At 46.2% G+C, this 18,825-nt stretch overlaps 1 protein-coding gene across 2 annotated transcripts; it reads left to right on the top strand.

The window, feature by feature from the left end:
* The first annotated feature begins 2,932 nt into the window (after nt 1-2,932).
* mecp2 (methyl CpG binding protein 2) lies at nt 2,933-18,226 on the top strand. Of its 2 annotated transcripts, none has more exons than XM_044210953.1 (6): nt 2,933-3,079; nt 9,052-9,238; nt 9,392-9,603; nt 9,704-9,897; nt 10,016-10,152; nt 11,498-18,226. In XM_044210953.1, exons 1-6 carry the CDS (start codon nt 3,048-3,050, stop codon nt 13,790-13,792), a joined length of 3,057 nt encoding a protein of 1,018 aa, XP_044066888.1. In that variant the 5' UTR covers nt 2,933-3,047; the 3' UTR covers nt 13,793-18,226. The 2 variants fall into 2 exon arrangements, with proteins under 2 accessions (XP_044066888.1, XP_044066889.1); XM_044210954.1 differs by lacking the exon at nt 2,933-3,079 and adding an exon at nt 3,826-3,997.
* The last annotated feature ends 599 nt before the right edge of the window (nt 18,227-18,825 follow it).

The raw sequence follows: 18,825 nt of genomic DNA, 5'->3' as shown, positions 1-18,825 counted from the left end.
ACTCAGAAATTTAAGCTACTCTGTGTTGCTTAAGCCCCGCCCTCAGGGAGGAGTCTACCTGAGTGTCTGCTGATTACCCTGCCTAGTTTCACCTGAAACTGACCTTCTTTTGTTTCCATGATGACCCAGTAATCAGTAATCAGGCCTATTGTTTTCTGGCTGCACCTCCCTCATCACTGTTAAGTACCTGATTAGCATATGATTGGCTTGACCACGGTGTTAATACACTGTGGTAAACTTTGGGCAGATTGAATCTCAGACCACCATTTCTGTTTAAGAGGGGTTTTCTTAATAACAATAGTTTCTAAATAACAATAGTTTGAGGATTCTCAGTCAGGGTTTAGAGTGCATCATAGCACAGAGACAGCACTGGTGAAAATTACAAATGACCTTTTAATTGCATCAGACAATGGACTTGTCTCTGTACTTGTCTTGTTAGATCTTAGTGCTGCGTTCGGCACCATTGACCATCACATCCTATTACAGAGACTGGAACATGTAATTGGCATTAAAGGAGCCGCACTAAGCTGGTTTAAATCCCATCTATCAGATCGATCTCAGTTTATACATGTTAACGGTGAGTCCTCCGTGCACGCCAAAGTTAGTCACGGAGTTCCACAAGGTTCTGTGCTCGGACCGATTCTATTCACCTTATATATGCTTCCTCTAGGCAATATTATTAGGAAACACTCCATAAACTTTCATTGTTACGCGGATGATACCCAATTATATCTATCAATCAAGCCAGATGAAACTAATCAGTTAGCTAAACTTCAGCATGCCTTAAGGACATAAAGACCTGGAAGACCTGCAACTTTCTGTTGTTAAACTCTGACAAAACTGAAGTTATTGTACTTGGCCCCAAACACCTCCGAGACACATTATCTAAAGATATAGTTACTCTAGATGGCATTGCCCTGGCCTCCAGCAGCACCTCAAGGAACCTCGGAGTTATCTTTGATCAGGATTTATCCTTTAACTCCCACATGGAACAAACTTAAAGGACTGCCTTCTTTCACCTACGCAACATTGCGAAAATCATCACATCCTGTCTCAAAATGATGCAGAAAAATTAGTCCATGCATTTGTTACTTCCAGGCTGGACTACTGCAATTCCTTATTATCAGGCTACACGAATAAGTCCCTTAAGACTCTCTAGTTGATCCAGAACGCTGCGGCACGTGTACTGACAAGAACCAGGAAAAGAGATCATATCTCTCCAATATTAGCTTCTCTGCACTGGCTCGCTGTAAAATCCAGAATAGAATTTAAAATCCTTCTCCTCACCTACAAAGCTCTTAATGGTCAGGCTCCATCGTATCTTAAAGAGCTCATAATACCTTATTACCCGACTAGAGCACTGCACTCCCAGGATGCAGGGTTACTTGTGGTTCCTAGATTCTCCAAAAGTAGACCGGGAGCCAGAGCCTTCAGTTATCAAGCTCCTCTCCTGTGGAACCAGGTCCCAGTTTGGGTTTGGGAGGCAGGCACCATCTCCACATTTAAGAGTAGGCTTAAGACTTTCCTCTGTGATAAAGCTTATAGTTCGGGCTGGCTCAGGTGAGTCCTGAACCATCCCTTAGTTATGCTGCTATAGGCCTAGACTGCCGGGAGACTTCCCATGATGCACCTCTCTCCTCTCTCCTCCTCTCCCTCTCCGTCTGTATGCATTTTTATCCCATTACTGCATGTTACTAACTCGACATCTTCTCTCTCCCGTAGTTCTGTGCTTTCTCGTCTCTCTCCTCTTTCCTTCTGTCGCTTTCAGCAGGTATTTCTGCCTCCGGAGCTGCAGAGTCTGGATCTGTGGTTGTGGGCCACCTGCTGCCCCCGTGTTCCTGCAGAGTCTGGATCTGTGGTTGTGGGCCACCTGCTGCCCCCGTGTTCCTGCTCGACAACTGCTACTACAGTTGTTATTGTTGGCCTTCTTCATCTTATAATTATTATTATTACTATTCTTATTTTTATTAATACTAATATTATTATTACTGTGCTACCACCAAGTGCTTGCTCATGGTGGGATTTGTTGGGTCTCTGTAAATAATATTATAAAGAGTACGGTCTAGACCTGCTCTATAGGAAAAGTGATAAGTGAAAACGAGATAAGTTTTGTTATGAATTGGTGCTATATAAATAAAAGTGAACTGAATTGAAAAAAATGCGCACTAGAGAACACAATTGTTGATATTTACATGTTGAAAAGAACCCATCCCAGCGCCCGCAGGCTATTATAACGATAGCTACCAAAAACAGCCCAAACTCAGTTGGAGCGCGACATCACGTCATCAAACATTACCTAAATATTTTGCCCCCCAATGTTTAACGCAAGTTGTCGCAAAGGCATGTCACAGTTGTAACTATACAATACAATATTGTTCATGCTCGAGTGCAAATATGTGTAAAGGATTAACAGAGGACAATGTTCAGAGGTCAGAGGTCACCATCCTGACGGCCTGAGTCGCTCTCTCAAAAACATTAGGGTGAAAAACAGATGATCAGCTGTGTTTATTCGCTTTATCATTTATTTATAGTCAGTGACGCCAACTGAAGCGTGTAGAGTTTTATATATATCCCACTTTTTAAAAAAAATGTAAAACATATTTTAACATTAACATTTAATTTTCTGTGATTTCTCTACCCTGTTTTTGAACTATTCAATGTTGGTTAATGTATCTTTATTGTAAATGTTTTTATAATATAATATATATGTATGTATATATGGGCTATATATTGATTCCTCTTTATAATAATTGTAATGTTTTCATTCTGTATGGATGAGCCCATCTTTATGTGTGAAAAACATTCTTGGATTATTGTTTTTACAGATTTCAGAGCGTTCCCTGAACGTCTCAGTCTGACAGATGATAGTTCACATCTCGCGGGACTACACCGCCCTGCGCTGTGTCGACCTCATCTTGGTGCAGATCTCGCGGTGTTTGTTCACTGACGGCGGTTGGAAATGGAGTCGAAGGGGGCGGGGTGCAGCAGGAGGGAGCAGAGATGTTTGGAGGCTTTTTTTTAATATAAAATTATTTATTTAAATAAAAATGGCCGCCGTGGAGAGCGGAGAGGAGAGACTGTAAGTGGGGTTTTTACATTTTATCCTCCGTTAAAGCGCCGCCGCTGCCGCCGCCTCCGACCGCCGCCGAGCATTTTCTGTCGTGTGTTTTATTGAAGTAAAAGTGCGTTGATTTTTACCCCGGCCTGTCTCGGCGGAGCGGGGTTAGCGGGAATACGTCACCAACTTACTGCTAAGTCTGTACTTTAGCTGCTGCTGTAGCCGGAGCGGAGGGACGGACGTCAGCTTTAGCTTAGCCCGCTCTCCGTGCGCCGCCGGGCCGCTCTGACTTCCACTGAACTCCCCGGGAAGTCAGGCCGGGGGTCGGTGGCGGTGTGTCCGTCACAAACATCACAGCTCCGGTCACCGGCGGTGCGTCCACCCGCCTCCGTCAGACGGGCAGGCTAACGGGCTGCTAGCTCGTTAGCAAACACTGAGAGTGTGTTTTCACGTGAGGAGGAACAAACAGTGAGAAGTCAGGCTGTCTGAGTGTTTAGTGCTGTTCAGTAACCCGGGTTAACCCCGACATTTCACACACGCACATACATCCCGTTATATGGCCCGTACCCCCCCGCCCCCCCGTCAGCCTTCTTAAACTGATTATTACCCTAATTAGCAGGCAGCTGCCTCAGTGCCGCTGAGCCAGGCAGCTCTCTCTGTGTGTGTGTGTGTGTCAGGGCTTCAGGCTGGAGTCGAACCTGTGACTCTGTGTTCAGGACGCTCTCTGTGTGTGTGTGTGTGTGTGTGTGTGTGTGTGTGTGTTGGGGGGGGGGGGTCCTCAGCAGTTCACTTCCTGTTCCTGTTTCTGCTGCTTCACCTCCACCTGCAGCTTCATCACCAACACACACACACAGGTTCCCAACCTGAGGGTCCAGGCCCCACACGGGGCCTCTGATCAGTCCGAGGGTCACGCGGTGATAAACCGTTTTGCTGCACAAAGTAATGTATTATTTTTTTATTGATTTATTATTTCAGACTTTCCTCAGTTTGACTTTTCTTGTAGTTTTACATCTTCAGGCCTGTAGAAATAAAATAAAAACCTGCGTTGCGGTTGAACTGATCACAACCAGGAGCGAGATGAAGCCGATAACGAGAAGTTGCACGTAGACGTTGCTTTGTTTTAGTGCTGCGACTAACTATTATTTTCATTATCGATTAATCTGCAGATTATTTTCCTGATTAACTGATGAATCTGTTTGTCTGTAAAATGTCAGAAAGTAGAGAAACATGGCTGCCGGAGGTGACGAGGTCTCGTCTGATTCAGTTTCTAAGAAAAGTGGGAAATTCTCGTGTTTAAGAAGCAAATGTTTTGCATTTTTATTTATTTATTTATTATTCTTAAACGAATAAATGATCAAAATAGTCGCAGATTAATGTTCTTCTGATCGACTAATCGTTGCAGCTGTAGTTAGTTTGATCAGGACCTGGTTTCTGCGTCGCGGAGCTGCTGGGTGACTGATCTGGACCGGGACCATCGCTGGACCGGCAGCTGGTTTCCGTCTTAGTGAACTTTGTTTTTAATGGGGAAGAAGCTGTTCGGTTGTTGGTTGTTCCTGAGCAAAGATGTCGGCCTGTAGCTCCATGTTGTCCACATCACTTCCTGCTGTTCTAGAGGAGTTTCCACAACCTTCAAGACTCAGAAACCAGCTGCTGCGACGTGAGAAAGACGCTCGACGTGTTTCACAGGTCTCGAATCTGTCTTCTAATACAGACACGAGGAAGTGACACATCTACCGGCTCTTTCTGTATAAAAAGTATAAATCGTTGTTGTACGTGAAAATGGAAAGTAACATTAATATAGGTAAAAATATTAAATATTTTATTTCAGGTCGGACACGTCGAGCAGAAATGTTATTCTCCAGAAGAAACAGAGTCACGAAATCTGTTGTCAGTAAATCCGAATGGAGTCGGAGGGAGAAACATTTGTTATATAGATGCAGATCTGAATCCGTCTGAATGTCTCTGTCTCATGTCACGTTTAGATTTCTTCGTCGTTTGAATCCAGTGAAACCAGCTTCGCAGACGTCGTTCCATCTAAAACGGCTGGTCCAGATGTTTCTGTACTCGCTAACATCAGATTCATAACTGTCCTAGAAAACAAACCTGTTTGTGTTTTTCAGACATTTGTATCATCAAGAGTCACATTCACCTATAAACAGTCTTCTGTTGATTATTTCTTCGACTCATTTTGTTTTCAAATGTCTTATTTTGTCCCGCCAACGGTAAAATATAAGTAAGTAAATATTTGGCCTTTTTGCTCGATAATCGATTGCTGCTGATTGATTCACGAATAAATGAAGTGACTCCGTTTTTCAGCTGATTGAACCACGATGAGCCGTGATGTCACACAGATAAAAACACTTTATATGAATCTGAACCATTAATCTTTCCATTAATCAAAAGCTTCCTTTAATCTCTTCATAATAATTAAAAGGAATATCCGTCTGGGAAATAGTGAGGGGCATTTTTCATTTTATACACTGCGCGATGTATCGATCAATTGGAAAAATAATCGGATGAATCGATAATGAAAATAAGCAGATTAATAAGAAATGAGACCGATGAACAAGCTGAACTTTACAAAGCAAAGCTCATAAAAAAGTGGACATATGTCCATCAAAATCAATAATAAAACATATCAATAAAATATCAAGTCATAAAGAAGATTGATTGTTTGAGATCATTCAGGAATGTTTGTTTGTGACTTGTGAAATGTAAAAGCACGCCGAAGTGAAACAGTCACAGTGGATCTGTTCTGCAGACTTCAGCTATTTCTGGTGTTGTAAACATCACTTCCTGTTTACAAGCACCTGGATCAGACCTCTCGCTGGTTTCAGAGCTGAAACATTCAGACGGATTCTGCGGCTTCACGTGACGACTGAAGTGTGAAGTTGCAGCAGAATCAGGAGGAACAGCTGGAGGAGACTGTTGCCTCTGATCTGACTCACAGCCAGACTTTCAGAGACCTGAAACCTGCTGCACAGAGAGAAGCCATCGCAGTGGATGATCAGTGCTCAACTCAGAAGTTTTGTTAAAGTTATCATGACGTGGTTCAGAGCAGAGACTGGTTTGAAAACTTCCTGTTGGTGCGTTCAGGGACACTGGCAGTGGCTGTATCTCAACACTTCCTGCAGTTCACAATAAAAGCCTCAGTCTGCTTCAGACTAACTAATTCGTCCGCCGCTTGCTTCCACGCAGGAAGGCGGGGCTGCAGGCCTGCCGTCATACAGGCCTCCCGCTCCAGAAGCATGGAGCAAGACCTTTATTTCCGCTGTAGAGAAACGTTTCTGTGAGCGGCCGCGCTCTCGGTCCGCTGTGCAGCCATAGCGGTGCACAACATGGGGATTTCTGCCAGGCTTCGCAGCAGAGTTCAACTAAACTGAACTTTGACCCCAAAGGCACTGACCACCACAACGCACGTCCGACGGGATTCGGACAGACGGGAGGAAAGTGAGACAGCGACAGCTCTGCAGTAGAGAAGAAGGGCTCAACACTAACTTTTAAAAGTGGTTGCCAGACTGGCAACCAGGCATCAGCTTTTGGTTGCCGAAACTGAAAATATGGTTGCCATTTTCAAATGTTTATGATATTTAATTATTTAAATATATATTTTTGGGGCTGAGAAAGATTGTTAACAGTAACATGTTGTGCTACGTCACAGAGAAATACAGAACCGTATTAATGAGCCTTTACTATCACCAGCCGCCTGCTGCTAACGGCAGGAGCGGTAAGTTAGTGATTCTGAGAGTGTCGGAACAACCAGCAAGAAGACCGAACGTTTAGTTAATTTATTTCAACGCAGTTTAACGTCACACAAGTCTCTCTGTTCGAAACGCGGGAATAAATAACTTCAACTTCACAAATACAAATACTTGCGGACTTATCAACACAATGGATGATGTATAACGTTACTTATTTTTTATTGATTTATTATTTCAGACTTTCCTCAGTTTGACTTTTCTTGTAGTTTTACATCTTCAGGCCTGTAGAAATAAAATAAAAACCTGCGTTGCGGTTGAACTGATCACAACCAGGAGCGAGATGAAGCCGATAACGAGAAGTTGCACATAGACGTTGCTTTGTTTTAGTGCTGCGACTAACAATTATTTTCATTATCGATTAATCTGCAGATTATTTTCCTGATTAACTGATGAATCTGTTTGTCTGTAAAATGTCAGAAAGTAGAGAAACATGGCTGCCGGAGGTGACGAGGTCTCGTCTGATTCAGTTTCTAAGAAAAGTGGGAAATTCTCGTGTTTAAGAAGCAAATGTTTTGCATTTTTATTTATTTATTTATTATTCTTAAACGAATAAATGATCAAAATAGTCGCAGATTAATGTTCTTCTGATCGACTAATCGTTGCAGCTGTAGTTAGTTTGATCAGGACCTGGTTTCTGCGTCGCGGAGCTGCTGGGTGACTGATCTGGACCGGGACCATCGCTGGACCGGCAGCTGGTTTCCGTCTTAGTGAACTTTGTTTTTAATGGGGAAGAAGCTGTTCGGTTGTTGGTTGTTCCTGAGCAAAGATGTCGGCCTGTAGCTCCATGTTGTCCACATCACTTCCTGCTGTTCTAGAGGAGTTTCCACAACCTTCAAGACTCAGAAACCAGCTGCTGCGACGTGAGAAAGACGCTCGACGTGTTTCACAGGTCTCGAATCTGTCTTCTAATACAGACACGAGGAAGTGACACATCTACCGGCTCTTTCTGTATAAAAAGTATAAATCATTGTTCTTCAAAATAAGACGGTGTCGTCCCTCATTCGTCCAGGAGTGTTCTATCGTAGAAAAGGTTTCAGTCGTAGTCGTCTGGACGCTGTTTTCAGAATCAAGACGTTTCAGCTCCCATCCGGAAGTCATTCTCAATTGACTACAGATGACTACGACTGACACCTTTTCTACGATATAAATCATTGTTGTACGTGAAAATGGAAAGTAACATTAATATAGGTAAAAGTATTAAATATTTTATTTCAGGTCGGACACGTCGAGCAGAAATGTTATTCTCCAGAAGAAACAGAGTCACGACTTAGGAAAGCGGTTCAAAATCTGTTGTCAGTAAATCCGAATGGAGTCGGAGGGAGAAACATTTGTTATATAGATGCAGATCTGAATCCGTCTGAATGTCTCTGTCTCATGTCACATTTAGATCAACCGAGTTATTTGTGTTTCACCTCGGTACTGTATTCCCTGTCGTCAAACTGGCCTCCGTCGGTCTCGGAGGCTGTGTTCGGTCCCAGTCCGGTCGTGTTCACTGGGAGGCTGCTGAGTCATGTCCGTTGCCTGGTCCTGGTGCTCATTCCGGCCCGCTACCCAGCAGCATTCCCCGGTACACCAAGCTCCTAGTCCGGGTCGAGTCAGCTAAAATAACCGCTAAGTTAGGTAACTAGCTAATGGCAGCTAGTACAGTTAGCAGCAGTGCGCCGGTAAGTGGCTTATCTTTGTTACAAGAGAAACGGTCCGCGTTGCAACAATCCCGATAGTTTCGTCCCAGTGACAAGGCACAGATCCCGAATGCAGTTTGGGGGTTGTTTTTTTTTTAGACTACCCGACTAATGAAAACGTTGGCAACCGTTAATGAGGTGTCGTTTGATTCTGTGCGCCACATTGCGCTAACGTAGTCTCTCTCCAACATGTACGATTCATTCTCCAACGTTTGTACGATTCATGGTGTCATTTCTACACCATGAATCGTATAAACGTGGATACAGTCTCATGTCTCTCCTGGAAGACATTCATAGTGTTGACCTCAGTTGTTCTCATGAAAAGTTACAGAAATAGTTGTGTGAAGAATGAAAAAAGAGAGCTGAGAGAGAAGTTCAGACCTCGCCTACTTTCTCACCTCCACACAGCTGACCAATCACTGCGTGAGTTGGGCGTGGTTGTCAGCTTGTCGGATTCGGAGAGGAGGAGTGACATAACGCTGCAGCTATGGCCATGTGATGTCATCATTGACGTAATGTTAACAGGAATGATGTCATCTCTTTTCCACAGCGAAGAGGGTGAGGAGGGACCTGTCGACCCTCAGCCCCCCGCCAGAGAGAGAGACAGGTCCCACAGTAAGACCAAGAAGGCCCGCCGGGAGCGTCGCCATGCTGACCGGGGGGGAGAAACCACAGCTTCGGCCACGCCCCCAACAGCCATGCTGCAGCCCCAGGTGGGGGTGGAGCCACAGACACAGGTAAAGACAGGTGTTGCTAACAACAGGAGTCAGAGGTCAGTCAGAACAGGTGGAGTCCTGGAGGGACCGAGTTTTATCACTTACCAAACAACATAACGTAACATAAACGTGTTCAGGATGAGAAGCTGGTTTCATGATACTTAATTCCTGCAGGGGTCGGAGCCGGTGGCGGGCCCCTCAGAGGAGCCGGGTTCAGAGTCTGCAGCCGGCAGTGAGTCTGCAGGTTCTCCCAGGCAGCGCCGCTCCATCATCCGGGACCGCGGCCCGCTGTACGATGACCCGTCACTGCCTGAAGGCTGGACCCGCAAACTCAAACAGAGGAAGTCCGGACGCTCAGCTGGGAAGTTTGATGTCTACCTGATCAAGTAAGCCACTCCCACCACCGATGCTGTGTCAGTTCTCCACGATGAGATGGAGTAATAGCACTGTGTTAGCGATGATTGTTGCTTTTATCTTACTGTTCAGCTCGGAGGGAAAGGCGTTTCGTTCCAAGGTGGAACTTATCGCCTACTTCCAGAAGGTCGGTGACACGACTACCGACCCCAACGATTTTGATTTCACTGTTACCGGACGTGGAAGCCCCTCCCGCCGTGAGAGGCGTCCCCCCAAGAAACCGAAGGTGGTGAAACCATCGGGGCGAGGCCGTGGGCGGCCCAAAGGTACTCAGGCACTTAAACTAAAAATTAAACTGAAATGATTAAATTGAACTCAACAAAGTGTTTCTTGTTTTCTTCAGGTTTTTGTTGTACGTGTTTATTTTTCTTTGTGTTTGTGTAGGTAGTGGGAAGATGCGGCAGGCTACAGAGGGTGTGGCCATGAAGCGTGTGGTTGAGAAAACTCCGGGCAAACTGCTGGTCAAGATGCCCTTTGGCAAGCCAGAGTCCTCCACTGGCACCACCTCCACTGCCTCAAAGGTATAATCAATATGCCATTCAGTCAGTAATCCATAAACTTTTGATAGTCAAAGGATCACAGAATTAATCTGAGCAGCCCAAACACACTTTTCCCTTGCAACTTCCTCCACCAGTCTCAGCCTGAAAGGAGAACATCAGCCTGCCGCCAGGTGGGTTCACTACCTACAAGGATAGGTGTAGGGCTCCTGTGCATTTTAAGCAGGACAGCAGGCAAAGGCAGGGGCCTCTGATGGGGGACTTCAATGCTCATGTGGGTAATGATGGAAAAACTGGAGGAGGCTGATCTGAACCTGAGTAGTGCTTTATGATGGAATGTCTACAATAAACACTAAATGAACTGTTTGAGCAAAAGGTAGTTCATAAGTGTACCTGGTACCAGAAAAGCCTATGATTGATGATCAACTTTATGTTTTGCACATTTAGTTGAAAAGAGGAGCAGAGTTGCCAACCACCTTGTAATCAGTTAAATCAGATGGCAGGAGGGGCTGCCAGACAGACCCGGTAAATCCAAACTTAGGGTAGTAAGGGTGAACTGGGCACATGTGGCTAAGGAGCCTGTCTGCCAGGTCTTAAACTTCCACCTTCAGAAGGACCTTTCGTTGCATCCCATGGAAGGGTGTGGACGTGGAATCTGTGTGGGCCATGTTCAGAACCTTCAGGTGCCTGCTCAGAGTTGTGACCTGAGGGTCAGTGGTGCCTGTTGTGGTTGAAACCCACGACCCACTAGTGCACACTATAGCGGACGTTTAAGGGCTTTAGGGATTGATTAGCCCAAGGAACTCAGCAGAAAAGTACCAGAAGGACTGCTGTTTCTGTGGTTGCAGATGCAGAAACCTGGGTGTGAGATAAGTTTGGGAGAGAGAGACACTTATAAAAGGACTTTCAGTAATCCTCAGAAAGGTTCCAGCAAACCGTCAAAGGACTCGGGAAGGAGAGACAGGATTTTTCCCAAGATTGAGGCAAACTGCTAATCTTGACTGGGAATGCCGTCGGGTGATGAAAGCAACATTTTTAGTAACTCCTACCTGCAGTTTATTATTGCAAGGATACTGGGGAGGTTACAGGAGTTTGGCCAGTAGACTTGGAGAAGACCTAGGACCTTGTCCCAAAGGGTGTCTTGTAGTAGGTGTTGTGGACTTTACCAAGGCTGTTGTGATTTTCAAGGGTCTGCTCTAGGCACTGCCTTGCGAACCTGGGCATTGTCATAGCCTTGCAGCTATGTGAATGCAGAAAGTATAGTTAGTGCTTTAGGACCTTACATAATGCAATGTATTATTATTGGTAAAGTTTTTAAAAATGTGGTAACAATGCTGCTGCTAATTGTTGATGTGGTAATTCCCTGCAGTTGGTGTCTTCTGCCCTGGTGCCCAAATCCCGTCCCGGCAGAAAGAGGAAATCAGAACAGGAACTTCCGGCCCCACCACAGACTGCCCCCAAGAAACGGGGCAGGAAACCAACCTTGGCCTCAGCAGCAGCTTCGGTTGCCACAGCATCCACCTCCTCGGCATCAACCTCTGGTAGCTCAACAGCTGGGAGCTACGCTGCAGCTGCCATTTTAGCTGCCGAGGCCAAAAGGAGAGCAGCCAAGGAGTCTTCCACCAAACCCGTCGTCCAGCAAACAGCCCTGCCGATCAAAAAACGCAAAACGAGAGAGACAGTGGAAGAGAGGGAGAGTGTTCAGACTCCAGTGGCCACAACAACTGAGACTGAAAGAAGGTTCAGTGTAGAGGGGGAGGGAGGTAAAGGGGAGGGAGCTCCAACCTCAGAGCCTCAGCCTGCCCCCTCTGAGCAGAGCCAGTCACAATCACAGAAGCAGCCCACTGCTTCAGATGAAAGCCAATTATATGGACATAAGACGCATAAAGGGCGGAAGCACAAGGAGAAAACAGGAATAGCGTCAGGAGATGGAGGAAGCAGAGGAGAGGAAGTAGATGAAGATGTAGGTGATAAGGGAGGAGAGGGAGGAGGAGGAGGAGGAGGAAGGAGTAGCAGCAGCAGCAGTAGCATTAGCTCATCAAAAAGCCACAAAAGGAAGGACCGGCCACCTCACAAACACCACCATCATCACCACCACCACCACCATCATCATCATCGCCACCAACATTCCTCTGCCTCCTCTGATCAGCCTCCTCCTCCTCCTCCAGCCTCTGGACAGCCAGCAGCCTCCAGCCAGTCCAGGCCTGAAGTCGAGCCCCAGACTGCGCCTCAGCTCACCACCCAACACTCCCAGCACACCCAGCAAGCTCCTCCCAGACCACAGTCCAAGTCTGCAACTCAGTCCCTGCCAGAACCTCGGCATCCTCCTCCTCAACCACGCCACCAGCCCCAACCCCGTTCCCAGCAGCATCCCCAGAGCCAGTGTCCCAGTCAGCCCCAAGCCCAGCCTCAGTACCCAGTACCTCAGCCCTCTCCTACCAGGCATGTCCTGCCCCAGCAACGGCCCCAACAACCCCCGCCCCAAACCCACAGTCAGCCCCAGGCCTTCCCCCAAAAAGCCCAGTCAGAGCCTGTCCACTCCCCAGCCCAACACCGAACCCAGCTTCAGGCTCAGCACGCTCCACCTCAGTCACACCCTCCTCAGTCCCCATCCATCCTGCACGTTCATCCACCCCAAACAAGGCATCCACATCCGCAAACCCAGTCCCCCGCAGCACTCCAAACTCAAACCCCGCCCAGGCACCCGTCTCAACCCCAAACCCAGCTCAAACAACAGTCTCAACCCCAGACCCGGCAGTCTCTGCAGCCTCAACTCCAACCCCAGGCCAGGACCCCGGCCCAACTTCAGACTCAATCCCAGTCCAGAATCCCAGCCCAACCTCAGCCTCAACTGCAGCCCAGAACCCCTGCCCAAATGCATCCTCAAACCCAGGCCAGAAATCCAGCCCAAACACAGCCTCAACCGCAGTCCAGGACCCCAGCCCAAACTCAGCCTCAACAGTCCAGGACCCCAGCCCAGCCTCAACCTCACCTGCAACCCAGACATCAAGTGCAGACAAGGCACCCATCACAACACCAACTCCAGACTCAATACAGACCACAACCCAGACAATCCCTCTCCCAGCATAGGCCACCCCAGCCCCAACCCCAGTCCCAGTCCCAGTCCCAAGCACAACCACACTTTCAGCGGATTCAAACGCAGCCGCGCCCCCAGCCCCACTCTCAGCTCACCAGGCACCATGTGCAGCACCTCTCATCCCACCGACCATCTCCCAGCCTATCCAGGACCAACCTGGTCCCTGCTCAGCAGAACCAGAGCGAACAGCCCCAAGATCTGAGCACCACACGGCCTGGCCGAGGGAGTCTGTTGCCGAGCAGAGAGGTCAGCGTGGAGGGCGTCAGGGCGGAGGGGAGAGGGGAGCCAGTCATGGCATCAGAAAGCAGAGAGGTTTTAGGAGGCGAAAGAGGATCAAACAGCACCTCGAGGCCTCCCAGCTCCATGCCTGCTGGACCTCCAGGAGTAGCCGGGGCCGGGGTCGGTCTTGTCCCTGGGGCAGATGGTAGGGCTAGGCTGCGGGCGGAGCCAGAGGCAGCAGGTGAGGGCAGGGAGCTCAGAGACATCGTCCCCCAGTCTGCCGTCCCCTGCCCCAGCCGGGAAGAAACCGTAGAGTCACGGACTGTCGTCAGCGAAAGAGTCAGCTGATTGGTCGGGCTGATGAACAGGCTGAATGATCAGTAGACTGACGGACTGAGTCAGCACCAGGTGGAAGAGGAGTGTGACTGGGCTGTTCATGGAGGTTTAGTGATTTTACACTGTTTTCAGGATAGGAAAGGATAGGAAGGATAGCGTCACACAGAGCTGGTAGGACTGTCGCAGCTTCTACGCCGTCTGATTCTGTCAGGAGACTCTGTAAAGTTCTGGATTTGAGAACCAACCGGGCGCTGAGGGACAGCTGGAGAGGAGAACAGATAGTGTCTTTTTCTAGGAAAAACAAACAAAAAGGAAAAATCGATAAACAAGTGTGTGTGTATATATATAATCAAAAGGCAGCTGTTGTGACCCGCTAGTCTCTGTGGGGAGGGGGGGGGGTGTAGTTTGGAACTAAAAACCAACGCTTAACAACACATTACTCTGAACGAAACGTTGCTTCCGGAATATAACCTCTTTTTTTTTTATTTCGTATTTTGATAGTTTATTGTTTTGTCTCTGTTATACAGCTTTAAACTCTGATATTATTGACTGACGGTCCCTTACTCATCGTCGTGCTGCTGACTGACAGTTCCTTATTTAAAGTCCTGCTCTTTACTGACGGTCTCTCACTAAAGCTCCTCCTATTGACTGACAGTCCCTTACTGAAACTAGTCCTTGACTGAAAGCCTCAGAGGTGATGTGGGGCGGCGGTTTGCACCTTTAACTGGTTTCTTAGAAATATCTCTTTTTTTTTTCCTCCCCATTTTCCATCAAGCCCACAATAAACAAAGAGGGGGGTCGGTAATGTTTTCCATCCACTTCCAGACTGCCCCCTACAGGTAGCGAATCTGATGTATGAGTATGACTCTACACAGACCTCATTCTGTCTTTGAAACCCATTGTCGTTTGAAATATTTGAACAACTCGAGTTCTTGAGTCGTCCTATCAGACACTAAAACAGCCTCAAAAAACAAACGAGTCAGTTGTCTGATAAGAAAACCTCGAGCGCTCCTCGTTCATTTTTCAAGTATTTCAAACTCAGCGAGTTGTTCTTCCAGGTTAAAGATTCTTCCATACTGGTCTTCATTGAATCTGTTTGTTTTGGTAGTCTTTTTGTTTCCAAAGGAAGCGCTTTTAATATCAAACCAAACCCACTTTTACAGTAGCTTTATTTTAGTTTTTAGTCTTAATGAGTGGGAAATGGAGTCATTTTTATTGTGTCTTCGTGTTGAATGTCTGGAACAGTTTGCACTCCTCCAGTTTGTACAATCAACCGCCTGCATGTCGCTCGGAGACCCTGCAGGCCCTCAACCGGAGCAACACGTACGCAGAGGTCGACCTCACCAGGGTTTACTGTCGGCCATGTTGGTGAGGGAAGATGTTCTGCAGGAGTAAAACCCTGAACGAGGTGTGGTTCAGCTTCATGTGGAGTCAGATGTGCTGGAGACGGCAACACAAAACTATTCAGTGAGCAGAAAACTAACGTTGAGTCTGTAACTCCAGATTTGAGAGCATGAAAGAGAACAAAGAGGGAAACTCAACCTGGAGAAACTGAGTGCAGGACTTTCGTCGATGTTCTTAACTGCTCGCTCTCTCAGTCTGAAATACACATTCGGCAGTTAGTGAACATGAAAATATGGAGCAGGTGGAAAAGAAACTAGTTATTATTATGTAACGAAAAGCGACAAGGTTCAACAAAATGGCCACAGTTATTTGAAAATTTCCAATCACAATTTTAGAGGTACTGACAGAATCATAAACTCCTCATGAAACGTTGCGTCCTTTCATTTATTTCATTTTCTAAGTGCTTTAAGTACCTTTAGTGTGATTAGATTAAGACAGTTCAGGAAATGTATAATCTGGAACTGGGTTTGACCTGAATGCCCTCTTAATAATGTTCATGCTCATCATGTTTTCATTGACTTGAACTTTTACTTTTAAACACGAGTCTAACAGTCACACGTGTCCTGTTGAAGCATGGATGTATTATAAGAACTGGATAACAGACTGGATGGTGCACATTCAGTTGAATGGAAATTCAAAAAATCCCCAAAAAGTTTTCTAGCTTCCTGGTTTGCTTCCGCATTGTGTCCCACTGCACATGCTCAGTAGCGTTTCTGTCCCTGGCCCATAGACTTTACATTGGGATGTCGCAAATAAAAACAGGTTTTCTAGGCTCTGAGAAAGTTTTACAAATATAAACACAAACAGAAATATCTGAGCTCGTTCTGTCAGCAGTTTTACAGACGTCTCTACAGGGAGCAGTCGTGTTTTAGTTGCAGTACTGCGAGTGACCACTGGGACACATTAGCAGTAAGACCTGGTGGAGGCGCCGCATCACGTCTATTTATACATATTTAATACATTTCTTAATACATCTGTGAGTTGAAGCCAGATTGTATCATCTAAGGGCGTTTTCAAACCCAAAGTCTGCTCTGCTCTGAGTCAGTGATGAGTTGGTAAACTTTCTCCTTGGTTCGATTTGTTTTCACACAGAAAAATCCAAGTGAACCAACGTGCATCAGCAAAATCCAGATGAGGATGTTCTCTCCTCTCATTGGTTAGATGTGTCAGACGCAGGAGCGAGAACGTAAACACAGGAAGAAGGTCCTGAAGAAACTCCAATCTGCCCAAATATCAAGAAGCTAGTCCAGATCAGACCTCCACTCATTCTCCGGCTAGCTGCTAGCAAGTGCTCATTTTGCTCATTGACATCCCAGAATGCAAAGCGCAGCTGGCTACAGGAGCCGTTTAGCTCAAACCTGCAGAGTTCGCCGTGTAGTCGGGTCAGATGGCGGTCGGACCACATTCCCACCACAAATGACTGCTTCAGAATTCATTTGTAAGTGGACTGAGACCACTTCCTCTTAAGGGTCTCTGGATGGTGGTTTTGTTCAGATCAGCCCAAACGAATCGTACCAAGGACGAAAACCAACCAGAGTCTGAACCAGACACCCCGAGACCCTTCAGACAGAACATCTGGAGAAAACACAGAGCTGACTTCAGACTGAGCGCGGATTTAGCAGAACCTTAGCTGGACGCGGGGGGGGGGACTTAGTTTCCACTCGCTTAGCAACCAAAGCAAAACAGCCTGTTTGATCCACAGTCTGCCGGCACGTTTCGCTGCTGCTTAAATCTCTGTAGCTGCTTACTACCAACAACAACAGAGAAAGTTATTTAGTTTAGTTCTTCTTCAAATCCTGCTCAGAATACTCAACAGGCTCCACCTAGTGGCAAAAACCACGCAGCACATCCACAAACACCAGGACCGAAGGAACCTTACAGCTTACAAAAACAGGTCAAACATTGTATATTAAGAATACAATTTCAAATGGATTAAATGACACTAAAATAGTAAATTGTGGGTTCCTTTATAAAGGAAATAATGAAGCAGTAAGTACAACCAGCCTCGTCGCTGTCAGTTAGCCCCTGGTTACTGAATTCATCCAAAACTGACCCAGAATCAGAAAAACTGAATCTGAAGATTGTAAAATCAGTTTTCTCAGCAGTGTAATCTTTATGCGAAGCCCTGTGATTGGCTGTATGATAGTGAAATGCACCCTGGGAGTCGTAGTTGACTTCTTCAGTTTTTATGTAGCTTTTTATCGAAGAACCTGATATTTTCTAACACAGTTGTTCATCTTTTGTTCTGACGATTCCTCAGTTTCATGTCACGACAGCACGAAGCAGACGCTTCCTGTTCGCTCCTCCGAACACGTCGAGCTCTCAGATCTGAACTTACAGACGCCGTTTGAATGTTGATGCTCTCTCAGTAGATTTGATATCCATAAACTTTTTGCACCTTAGTGTTCACGTGACTCTTTGGGGAAAGCTCCAGCACTTTAGCAATGACGTTGGAAAATTGAGCTTCTCACCCCTCAACCAGAAACAAGTCCAATAACTGAATGTCTTCATCCTGGAGAAAATAAATGTGCCTCGCTGTTAAAAGTCCACTCACCTGAAGCTCCGGTCACCCGGTCGCATCACACAGGTGACGTCGTTTGTGTCCACCTGAAGCGGCCTCACCTCTGCGTACTTGGCGCTCCGCCTGCCGCCCAGTCTGCTCAGAGCAGTGAACCTGTTAGCATGCTGTCTCTCACGCAGCTGCAGATATCAAACGTCCCTCTGTGAACGGACTCACTCCACAGGACTCGACCCGGCACAAACTACAGTAACCAGCCACCATATTGCATGTTCCAGAGTTTAGTGCCTATAATATTGTGCGTCTTGCCAGAAGCCACCATGTCAGCCAAGCCATGTTGTGTTTCTAGACTTAGTAGTGATGTGTGTGGTGACTTCATAGTTGCTAATATTGAGGATGAATATTCTGCTTTTACTCTGGTTGGAATTCAGTGGAAACTCCAATACACTGTCGCTGTAGACAAAACTAGTTTTTACCTGTTTTCTTATTTTTCTTTCTAACTAAAAGCGTTTGTTGTCCCCTGATCTGTGGTCGTCTGACTGATTGTAGCTCAGCTCTCTCACGTAAACACTTCCAGAATCAGAGGATGAAGAGCAGACGCCTCAGACGTCTTCGGTTACCTCCAGTGGAGTTCAAAGCAAACTACAGAGTGGTAGTTCAGCCGACGTCTGCGAGAGCAAAGGGTTTCAGGCTGTTTCAGGGTTTCAAACCAAAGATGGACCACCAACCGTGCACGGCACCTGGCTTTGGTGATCTGATTAATTCAATAATGTAAAATGAGTAAAAAAAGACTAAAGTCGAACGAACACTGAAATCTGTAAAATAAAATACAATAATATGAGAGTTCATTCTACAAAAAAAACGAAATGCTTCCTGAAAACAGCTCGTGTGAAGTGACAGGAAGGTTTGAGTCTTTCTGTCTGGTCAATCAGTTTTAGTTGAAACGGGAAAAACCTGATCAATTTGGAAAATTAAGAAAAACACAAAAGTAGATTTTTATAAAAGGTAAATTATTTCTATTCTATTAAACTACAAATGTTAGATTGTTTATGATCCCTGACATGCAGCCGCAGGCTCCCTGTGTCATATTTTACTTTATATAATGCATATAACTAATAAAGCT

This window comes from Siniperca chuatsi, linkage group LG10 (genome assembly GCF_020085105.1).
Source record: "Siniperca chuatsi isolate FFG_IHB_CAS linkage group LG10, ASM2008510v1, whole genome shotgun sequence".
Classification (NCBI taxonomy): Eukaryota; Metazoa; Chordata; class Actinopteri; order Centrarchiformes; family Sinipercidae; genus Siniperca; species Siniperca chuatsi.
This window is presented reverse-complemented; position numbering and strand designations above follow the sequence as displayed.